General features: G+C 49.8%; 1 protein-coding gene across 5 annotated transcripts in view; it reads left to right on the top strand.

The window, feature by feature from the left end:
• The first annotated feature begins 417 nt into the window (after nt 1-417).
• Nucleotides 418-10862, top strand: part of PDPR (pyruvate dehydrogenase phosphatase regulatory subunit) — a 38886-nt gene continuing 28441 nt past the window's right edge. For 3 of the 5 annotated variants that reach the window (XR_010939173.1, XR_010939174.1, XM_067719940.1), the window contains exons 1-3: nt 418-631; nt 8487-8774; nt 10278-10411. Coding sequence is in view for 2 of the 5 variants with exons in the window: in XM_067719940.1 (XP_067576041.1) it covers nt 8551-8774; nt 10278-10411 (358 nt within the window). In the remaining 3 variants the exon portion in view is untranslated. The remainder of the gene's footprint in view (nt 632-8486; nt 8775-10277; nt 10412-10862) is intronic. The other 2 variants (XM_067719941.1, XM_067719942.1) reach the window with 2 other exon arrangements.

Raw genomic sequence — 10862 nt, 5'->3', positions numbered from 1 at the left:
CAGCAGACAGGATTTCCCATCTGCTCTGATAGCTATTCGCCCAAGAAGACCCGGGCGACTTACAAAAAACGAAGCGGCTGTCCAAGAATCTTCTTTACGCCCTGGACTAGAGTGTCTTTGGGCAGCGGACGACGTGGGACAAGACCTGGGGAACGCGCCTCAAGGGAAGAAAGAACCCCCGCTCTCTCCCCACACTGCAGCGGGGTTGCCACCACCTCGGCCGGCAGGACTGCACCTGCATAAATAGCAGGCTCCGAGGCTAGAGTCCTAAAGCGAGCCTCAAAGGGCAGTCACACAGGTCACCGCCATCTTGGCGGAGGCGGCCCCCATTTAGGGGACGGGCCTCCAGAGACCCAAACAAGCCCCACGTGTCAGGGGCGGAGCCCTACCACCTAACGTCACGGTGCGCGTGCGCGAGTGAGGTCACGTGCCGGCGTACCCTTGCTAGGCACCGTAAAGCGCGGAAGGTCGCCGTATCAAGCTTCGCCGGAACTTTTTCCTCCCTCCTGTCCCGCCCCCTTCTCAAGCCGTGTACCACCTTCCGGCTCCCGGGAACCCCGGCAAGGGTTGTGGCTGCTGCCCCGCTTCAGCCGGAGTGTTGCTGAGCGCGGAGCCCGAGGGCGCCCGTGAGGTAAGGAGAAGCTGCGGAGCCGCTCTGGCGTCCCCGTCCGCGCGGACCGTGGCGGCCCGGGACCCCCAGCGCCGCCCCCCCCTTTCCTCTGTGGTCTCGGTCAGGGGGCTTCCGGCGTCCCTCGTTTCCCGTCGGTTCTGCCTGGCCCTCGGAAGGCGCTTCCCGGCGCCGGGACTCCGCCCGCCGGGGCCGACAGCGCGTCGCCCGGTCTCCCTCAGCCTGTCTGCGGCGGTGGCGTCTCGCGGACCCGTGCCCGGCTGCCCGGGGCCAGCGCACCGGCTCTGGCAGGCGCCCGCAGCCGAGCCCGGATGCCCAGGGCGGCCGGGGTAACCTCGCTCCTGAGGCCCGCCTCGGGCAGGCAGCCCCCACCCCCACGCCCCAGCGTGGGTCGGGCTTGCCCAGCTGGGTCGTCTCTGCAGGCGTAATTGTTTTCCCGCGTGGCAACGTGCGGTCCGCTTGTGCTTAACTAACTAGTAAAAGTGCTGCAGAGTCAGCGGTGAGGTTAGGTGGAAACGTCCATGCCGGGGCGGTGAGCTCTCTTCCCAACGTTTGACCCTTTGGGCCTGATGTGTATGACACCGAGATTTGATTCAGGCATCTTCACGTCCGTTTCGCCCGTGCTGGGGGGCGGCGAGGTAGCCGGGCTGAAGGGGACACGTTCCTAGGGCTAGAGATTTGTGTTAAGTTCTCAAACTTGGCTGATCACCTGGTGCACTTGTTGAAAAATATAGCACCCTGGACCGCAGGATCAGAATCTCCAGAGAGGGAGCCTGTGTGTGTGTGTGTGTGTGTGTGAGTGTGTTTTAAAATGTGTCCCAGGTGGCTCTCATTTGGAGGCAGGTGTGGGAAATGTTGTGTTAATCCGTCTCTTTTCACCCAGTCTCCCTTGTGACCAGCAGCCAATTTGTACAAGGTGTTGTGACCATGCAGAGGAACAGCTCAGAAGGAGTTGGAGCTGTCCTCTTGCTCTTGTTGGTGTAAGCAGATCTGAGCATAACCAGCGTCAGTATTGAGATTGTTTAGCAGGAATTCTTCTCCTTAGCAGAAATTAAACACGTAATTTACTTTCAACCAGGTGTGTGTTTTACTTTGTTGTCTTTGACATCTTCCGTTTCTTCTCTACTGGCTTTATCTCCTTTGCTCTCAAGTTTTATTTTGCTTTAGCTGCCAAACCTACTGGAATAGACTGTGATGCCTTCTGTACCTTCACTGTTTGCATCCACTGTAAGTCCTTCTTTTTTTGTCCTCACTACTTCACTGACTCTTGAAGGTCATGGTGAGCACAAGGTCAAAAATCCTTTTCTTGGTTCTTATCACCCTGGCCTTTTAGTATTATTTCTTCCATCTTGAAACTCATCTGTTGTTATGTTTTTGGGGTTTTTTTATTATTTATTTTTGGCTGTGTTGGGTCTTCATTGCTGCGCGTGGGCTTTCTCTAGTTGTGGTGAGCGGGGGCTAGTCTTCGTTGCGGTGCGTAGACTTCCGTAGTTCTGGCTCACAGGCCCTAGAGCACAGGCTCAGTAGTTGTGGCATACGGGCTTAGCTGCTCTGCGGCATGTGGGATCTTCCCGGACCGGGGCTCGAACCTGTGTCCCCAGCATTGGCAGGCGGATTCTTAACCACTGCGCCACCAGGGAAGTCCCTGTTGTTACGTTTTTTAATGCTACCTTTGCAATTCCTTTTTTCTATTTGGGGAAGTGCCTTGTGGTTCTGGCCTCTCAGCTACCCTGTTTTAATCATCTAATCCTAACTTACAGGTAGCAAGAAGTAATGATTCAATGGCAGACTCTAATGCTGAACTGGCGGGCTTTGAATTGAGGCTCTGCCACTCACCAGTATTGTAGGATCTTGGATCAGTCACTTCACGTCTCTGTGCCTCCTTTACCTCAAGTGTAGAATAAAAATTGTAACATCTTCTAGATTTGTGAGGGTTAAATTAGTTGTATACATAAAGCAGTGCCTGGCACATCATAACTACCTATAAGAATATAACCTTTTTTAAAAAATTATATCAGGTTATTTAGAGATCTCCTCACATCTGGGGGCCTAGCCTTGAGATCTGAGTCATCACTGAATTTTTTCCCCATCTCCTTTGTTCACTGTTCTCATTTAATTGTCAGGTTGTATTTCCAGGGTGCCTACTGTGACAACCCTGATCAAGTTATAAGTGGTCCCTGCTCTCGGAGAGCTCCATTATCCCAGGGGGCTAAAGGCTACCACTTTCCAAGTGCTTCTGAGGTGCCACTTGCCATGTTCTTCCTGCATTTCTGCTTTAGTCTTGCAGCAGCCACGTGAGGTAGGTATTCCTAGCCCATGTAACAGACGAGCAGCCTGAACCACAGAGATTGAACAACCTGCTCAAAGTCATACAGCTAATGAGTGGTGGGGGAGATTATCAGACCCAGATCTGTCTGCTTCTGAAGTCTGCTTCCTCCTCACGCAGCTTGCTGTTTTGCTTCCCTGATTGGCAGACAGACCGTTACAGAGTGTGGTTGGCTCTGAGCTGGGGCTTGTGCAGGGTGTTTGGGGAAATACAGAACAGTTACCTGAGTGTTGGGGGGAGAGTGGGAACAAATAAGATGTCAGACAGGCTGAGAGCTGCAGGGATTATCTTTATTTGGGGGGAGGGGTGGCAGGAACTATGCCACTGAGAAGGAACAGTCTGCACAAATCCCAGAGGTGGAAGAGAAAGTTCATGCCTGACACGTGTGAGGAATTAAAGTAGTTTAGGTTTGATGCGAGTGTGAGAGGAGAGAGAGAGAAGAGAAATTAGATCAGAGATAAGAAGTGAGCAGGGTCTTGCAGTTCCTATTAAGGAATTTGACTTTTTCTGAGGGCGCCAGATAGTCATTGAAGGGTTTGAGCAGGGGCACGAAATAGGATCTTCATTTCAGAGATGTGCTCAGGCCTTTGTGTGAAGGCTGTGGGGCGTGGGGAGAATGGTGTGCAGATTAGAGGCGGGAAGCCCAGTTGGGAACCTTCTGCAGTAAACAGAGAGGATGGCGGGCTGTGCTCAGTTCAGGGCAGTGGAGATGGAGAGTAGACCCACTGGAGGGAGATTTACGATGTAGGGTTGTTGGTTAGGCCTTGATGATTGACTGGAGAGAGGAGATGAGAGCAAGGGAGGAATGTGGGATGACACCCAGGATTCTAGTGTATGGTGTTCCTGGGGGACACAGGAAGTGGAGCAGAGTTGGAGATCAGGGAAGATGGCTTTACCTTTTGGATGTGCTCAGTTTGACCTGTGGGAGTCCAAGTGGAGGTGGCCCTTCTTCCACTAGACGTGCGGGTCTAAGGCTCAGGAGTGCTATGGGTTAGGCCATCAGTCATGGCAGGAAAGGGAATCACCCTGAACAGTGGTGGATGGGGAAGCGAAGCTGGCCTCAGGGAACCCTGGGGGACGTCAACACAGAGGGAAGGGCAGAGGAGAGAGGCCAGTGATCGGGGCAGAAGGTGCCACAGAAAACAAGGAAAAAGTGTGGATAGGAGGGAGTGCCCAGAAAGTGCCCTTGGAAAGGAGCAATATTTGCGTTCCTGGTGAGAGGAGTGCAGTGGCCTGGTGGGGCAGAAGCCCGACCACTTTTGGTTCAGAAGAGAGTAGGACGGGAAATAAAAAAGACAGGTTGTGAAATACATGTTAGGAAATTTTTGCTTAAAATGTCCACTGGCCGACTGTGCCATCACCAAGGTAATAAAACAAGGACTTAAGGCAAAGGTGGTGGCAAACAAGTGGACGTCAGGGCAGCTCATTGCTGCAAAAATAACATTCTGGGAAAATATAATTGACACTGGTACTGGTGATCTTTGAGTGGAGGGAAATCTTAACTTCCTCCTGTTTTTCTTTTTTTTTAGATAAATTTTATTTATTTTTATTTTTGGCTACATTGGGTCTTTGTTGCTGTGCGCGGGCTTTCTCTAGTTGAGGCAAGTAGGAGCTCCTCTTTGTTGCAGTGCGCGGGCTTCTCATTGCAGTGCCTTCTCGTTGTGGAGCATGGGCTCTAGGCACATGGGCTTTAGTAGTTGCAGCACGTGGGCTCAGTAGTTGTGACTTGTGGCCTCTAGAGCGCAGGTTCAGTAGTTGTGGTGCATGGACTTAGTTGCTCTGCTGCATGTGGGATCTTCCCGGACCAGGGCTCGAACCCGTGTCCCCTGCATTGGCAGGCAGATTCTTAACCACTGCACCACCAGAGAAGCCCTTTACCTCTGTTTTTGATTTTTTGCAGACCATCATTTTATAACTTAGAATTTTTAAAATTGCTAATTGAGTGTTTTGGAGCTTTGTTTTATTTCTGAAATCGCCTGGGCGGGGGGAGGGGGTACTTGAGCACATCTAAATGCCGAGGAGAAGGAGGTAAATGTGAGGGTATGTGAAAGAGGGAGGACAGCTGATGGAGCTCGGTTCAGGGGAAGGGGGCAGGAAGGGGGATCCAGGCCACTGTAAGGGATTAACTTCTGACCCTGTGAAGGAAGGCAGAGATGGTTTGCTCATGCAGGGAGGTATACAGGTGGTGTTTTGGGGAACAAGATGAGACAGGTTATCTCCTTTGATGAAGGAAGAGAGGAGGTGGTGTTAAAGGTTGGGAGAAGAGCCATGTTATGGGTTCAGAACCTGGATGTAGAGAGAGCTGTGCCTGTGGCTTAATAGGAAGTAGCCCGGAGCCAAGTAGGGGTGCCTGCTAACTTAAGGCACAAAGGAACAGGGTCTTTCCCAAGTGTGACTGAGTGGTAATGGTTCAGAAGCAAGGAGGATGCCAACAGTGCCTCTTGATGGTGTCAGTGGAACAGGGCTGGCTGTGTGACAGCGACAGTTCCCTCAGGAGAGCTGCATTTCCATTAAGACAGAGGGTGGAGAGAACATTCGTGAAGGGGTGGGTGCGTCACTTTGGTAAGGGTGTTCTAGAGCGCCCATAGAGGTTTTAGGGAGGAAAACAGATGGTTTGGAACTGGGGAGAGAAATTGGTCATGTGGAGATGAGCTTACAGCAAGACTAGCTCTGTGGAGAAGCTTCCATCTTGAGACAGAGTTTGACAGGGACATGAGGCGTGGTGGGACCTCAAGGTGGCCAGAAAAGTTAGTCCCTAGTTGGTTGGGATTTCTCTTGGGATGCAGTCTGTGCCTGCCCTCGTCACAGATCTGAGAGTCCTCTGACAGGTGGGTGTTGATACGTGGCCTTAGGTGATTCAGGCTGATGGTGGAGCGTGCTGGGTCCTGAGGCTGCTGGTGGACGTGCTGTTGGTGACTTGCTAGCCACCCTCATGTCTGCTTGTCACCCCCACTCTGGTCTTCAGACCTCGTCTTCCTGTACGTCTGTGACGGCATAGTCTGCGAACAGGTCTTTCTTCAGTTTCTTGAAACTTGAACAGTCCCCTGTTTTGCTGTTAGATTAATTTTGTTAAAAGCCTGCCTTTGTCATATTCAGCCTGTGGTACTGGACCAAGTATCAGAGGCTTCCATGGTCTGGCTTCACCGTACTTCAGTTTCTGCTGTTACCCAGCGTTCATAGAAGCTACGGCCTCTGAGCCACGTCCTTCGCTGTCATCCACCAGTGGGTTCTTGGACTCTAATCAGTAGAAATTGAGGCAAGGCTTTATCGGGACTCGAGGGAGCAAAAGCAAGCGGCAGGTTCCCTTGCTCACTCCCCCGGGGTGGGGGCAGATCGGTGGGTGGGGCCGGGGGTGGCTGGGGTGGTCTGCCCACCCCCGTGGTGGTGCTGTGCGCGGGGGTCATGCCAGGAGCCTGCTTTTGCTTCTGGCACCTCAGAAATGGCAGGTGGGTTTTGGCCTCTTTGTATCTTTGTTCTCTTTGCCCCCATTGCCCTGCATGCAGTTATTTTTAGTCCCTTACTGTTTCTTTGTGTTTTGTTGCTCCAGGAGATGTTTGTCTTGGTGCAGGCACTGCAACAAAGGGTCCCAGGTCCCAGCCTGTCTCACAGGCAGTTAGGGCCAGGCTTGTTCTGCAGCTTGATGGTGTGTGCTTCCCGTCTCTGTCCCGATTTCGCCCCTCCCAGGCTCAGCTTAGGTCTTACTCTGTACACGATCCTCATCCCCGTGGACCTGGCCTCCACGCTTTTCCTTGTCTAACGTAGGATATTTATTGTCTTGTAGAAATGTCTTGGTTACAGCCTGTGACTGGTGTGTAAGTGATCAGCCTGACGGGACTCATCGTCCTCTGCTCTCAGGAGCGCACACCTGGTACCTTCAACTCCCCCCATCGCCGTGGAAGCATGAGGCCAGCTGTCCTTCCCTGCAGCTTTGAATCCCGTCTCTCTCTCTCCTTCTCCTGGGCCTCATCCTTTGTTCTTGCCTCTCCTTTCTCTGCCGTCTCTTTCCTTTTTACTGGCTCATCCCCCGAGCAGTGAAACATGCTTAATAGCTCCCGGCCCTAAACACAGACCGCCTTGCTCGGCTCCGAGTTCCTCTGCTCCCCTCAGAGCACGGGGTAGCGGTTGCCTCGCTCCCTCATCTCGCTTACTCTTTAGTTTGCTCTAGTCTCTGTTCTATTACTGCCATTCCCCTGAGAATGTTCTTTTTGAGGACACCTGGGGCTCTGTGCTGTCACATCTGGTGGACACGTGGCCATCTTGCTCCCCCCTCAGCACCCTCTGTAGTTACCACTTCTTCACACACGTTCCTCTGTTGGCTTCTGTGCCCTCTGCCTGGTTTTCTTTCTTCCTCACTGGCCACTCCGTCTCTATCTCTTCAGCCACTTTTCTTTTTCAGGACGCTCTGTGCATCTACAGCGTTCAGTCCTGTTTGTAGTCCTTTCCTTCTCTTCCTTGTGTGTAAATGCCGGGAGCCTTGGGGGTCTTGTTCCTCCAGATGCTAGGGCTTCAAATATTGTACATATGCTAATGACTCCCGGACCACACCCCCAGGTTTCAGGCTTGGGAACCCAGCTGCTGCTCCCTGTTTTCACGTGCTGCCTGCTGGGTCTCTGGCTGTTGACATCTAAGACTGGGACCTTTCACTGTTCACACGCATGCACACCCTCACAGCCTCCCTCCCTATGTCTGATCCGTCTCACATAGTCCGTGGCCCCAGTTGCTTACCCCACAAACTTAGCCATCATCCTTATTTCTCCGTTTTTCCTGTTTTAACATCCAGTTTGTTGGCAAGTAAGCTCTGTGTTTTCTACTTCCCAAACAATCCAGTCATTTCTCTGACTCTGCTGCCACCATCCTCGTCTGAGCCACCATGGTGTCCCCCCGGAGAACTGCCGTAGCTTCCTGACTCACCCCTGCTTTCCCTGTCCTTCTGGGAGCCTTCCATGGAGCCAGCCTGATCTTGGAAAAACAGGCCAGATTATGTCATTCCCCTGCTTTAGTGTTTTCCTTTGCATGTAGAATAAATCCCACTCCTCGTGGTGGCATCCAAGAGCTGTGTACGATTGGTCTCTGCCACCTCCAGCTCGATCTCAGGTCACCTCCTCTCCCTCACGTGCTGTGGACACACTGGCCTCTTTTCTGTGCTTGGACTCCTCAAGCTCTCTCACTTCAGGGCCTTTGCACATGCTGGTTCTTCTGTCCGAACACTCTTCACGTAGCGGGTTCTTTTTCATCCATCAGGTCTTTTCAAATGTCACCTTCTTTCTGACCATGATATTTTGGTGTGCCCCTAGTGACTCCATCGTACTAGCTTTGTTACTTGTTTTATTTGTATATTGGCAGCTTGTCTCTCTGTCTCAAATGTAAGTTGTGTAAAGGCAGGGACCTCCTCATTTGTCTTCATTGCTGTATCTATACCTAGCAATGTGTCTGGAACTCAGTAAGTCCTCAGACATTTGCTGAATGTACAATTATTGTTCTGTGTTTTGACACTTTCTCGTTAATCTTATGCTCTTGGTTTTCTCTATCTAGTTTGAATTCTTGGGATCCGCTTCTTGCTGAGTGAGAGCACGTCTCCCAGTTGCTGACAGACGTGATGCTTTACCAGTTGCTATCGGTGGTCCGAAGACCAAGAAGCAGCCGAGGATGGCAGAAGTGGTCCTCAGCCAGAAGCGGTGCGTCAGCTGCCAAAGCGCATTCTGTGGCCCTGCCTGCCCAGGCACAGGTGGTCATCTGTGGTGGTGGAATCATGGGCACATCTGTGGCCTATCATCTCTCCAAGATGGGGTGGAAGGATATCGTCCTTTTGGAGCAGGGCAGGTAGGGATCAAGCTGGACATGGCTTGGGGCTGTGCTGCACTGATTATATGGGCTTCCCTCATCCCTCTCATTCAGTAATACTGACTCAGCAATAGCTAATGTAAGTGTCACTAAGTAGCATAAGTAGAATTACAGAAAAGTGAAATCTTTGGTACTTTGTTTTGCGATGCCTAATACTCCTGTTTTCTGGTTCTCAGAGAGATGGCAGATTGGGACATAACAAGTAGCTAAAAGATGTGTTTATTTCCGGTTCAAAGCACATCTTATCATCTTGCTCTCTTTGTTGTAATAATACAGCAATAAATCCTGCGACTCAGGTGCTTCCTCTTTGAGCCAAAATGAAATTGGCTACATTATTTCTTATTTCTGTTCCTTTTCAGTTGATTAACTTACTTTAGAACAGTTTAGATTTATAGAACAATTGGAACAATAGTGCAGAGTTACCATATACCTTGCATCCAGGTTTACCTACTATTAACATCTTATATTAGGATTAATGTTTCAATTAATGACGCAATTGTGATACATTATTTTATTTTATTTTATTTATTTATTTATTTTTTTTAAATTCATTTATTTATTTATTTTTGTCTGTGCTGGGTCTTTTCTGTGCGTGGGCTTTCTCTGGTTGCGGCGAGCGGGGGCCACTCTTCATCGCGGTGCGCGGGCCTCTCACTGTCGCGGCCTCTCTTGTTGCGGAGCACAAGCTCCAGACGCGCAGGCTCAGTAGTTGTGGCTCACGGGCCTAGTCGCTCCGCGGCATGTGGGATCCTCCCAGACCAGGGCTCGAATCCGTGTCGCCTGCATCGGCAGGCAGACTCTCAACCACTGCGCCACCAGGGAAGCCCGTGATACATTATTTTAAACTAACATTGCTGCTTTATTCGAATTTATTCACTTTTCACCTAGTGTCCTTTTTCTGTTCCATGCTGTTTATGTTCTGTTGCCTACCGCAAATTGGACAACATTTTAAAAATTTAAAGTGTGGTTATTTCTGAATAGGTGATACATTTACATAGTTCAAACTTGAAAATGTGTAAAAGAGTGTACAGGGGAAAGTCTCCTTCTGCTCGCTAACCTCTAGCTACAAGTTTCCCTCACTGGAAGCCAGTTAAGTTCCTTAGGTACCATTTCAGATACTCTTCTCCATGTATAATCAGATATATATTGGTAGGTATGTATGTGGGTATATGCATATTCATTTATTTTTTTTCCCTTTTTCATACGAGTAGTAGCATACCTTAAACAGTGTTCCTCACCTGGCTTTTTTCATTAGGGTTGTTCCATTAGGATTGGTGCATAAAAGTGTTCATTTATTTTTTATGGCCGTAAAGTATTCTGTTGTATAGGTGAACTCCAAAATGTTAAATCATTCTCATGTTGATGGACATTGCGGTTGTTTCCATCTTTGGATGTTACAACAGTGGTATAATGAGGAACCTTGAACTTCTTGTATTCACCGATATATGCGTCTACCTAATAGCATTTGCATCTATCCTGCAGGCTAGCTGCTGGCTCTACGAGGTTCTGTGCTGGCATCCTAAGCACCGCCAGGCACTTGACCATTGAGCAAAAGATGGCAGACTACTCAAACAAACTCTACCATCAGTTAGAGCAAGAAACAGGGATCCATACAGGTAAGCAGGTAATCTAGACTCTTTTACTCAGTACTGTATTTGGTCCTATACCAAGTCAGCTTGTGATCTGGTAATTCAGACTTGAGTTTTAATACAGGTTTTGCCACTTGTCAGGGTATGACCTTGGGCAAGTCACTTAGCTTGTTGAGCTATCTTCACTTTCCTTATCTGTAAATCGAGGGCCTTCAGTCAGCATCCTAGCTCCTTTTCAGATTCTATAATTCTTATAGAGTGGAAGTTTTCCTGGGCCGTTTCCTATATATTTCACTCATTGAAGTCTAGTAAGTGGCAACACTTGGCTCCTGAATGAAGAGGAGGAGAAACAACTCAACTTTAGGTGCTTGGTAGTTAAATAGTTTGACCCACTGCACTTCAAAAATTGATATTAAGGATATTTCTACCTAGAAAGCATAAACATGTATTTCTCCTTACCTGTGTAATCATGGGGGTA

This window comes from Pseudorca crassidens, chromosome 20, assembly GCF_039906515.1.
Source record: "Pseudorca crassidens isolate mPseCra1 chromosome 20, mPseCra1.hap1, whole genome shotgun sequence".
NCBI lineage: Eukaryota > Metazoa > Chordata > Mammalia > Artiodactyla > Delphinidae > Pseudorca > Pseudorca crassidens.
This window is presented reverse-complemented; position numbering and strand designations above follow the sequence as displayed.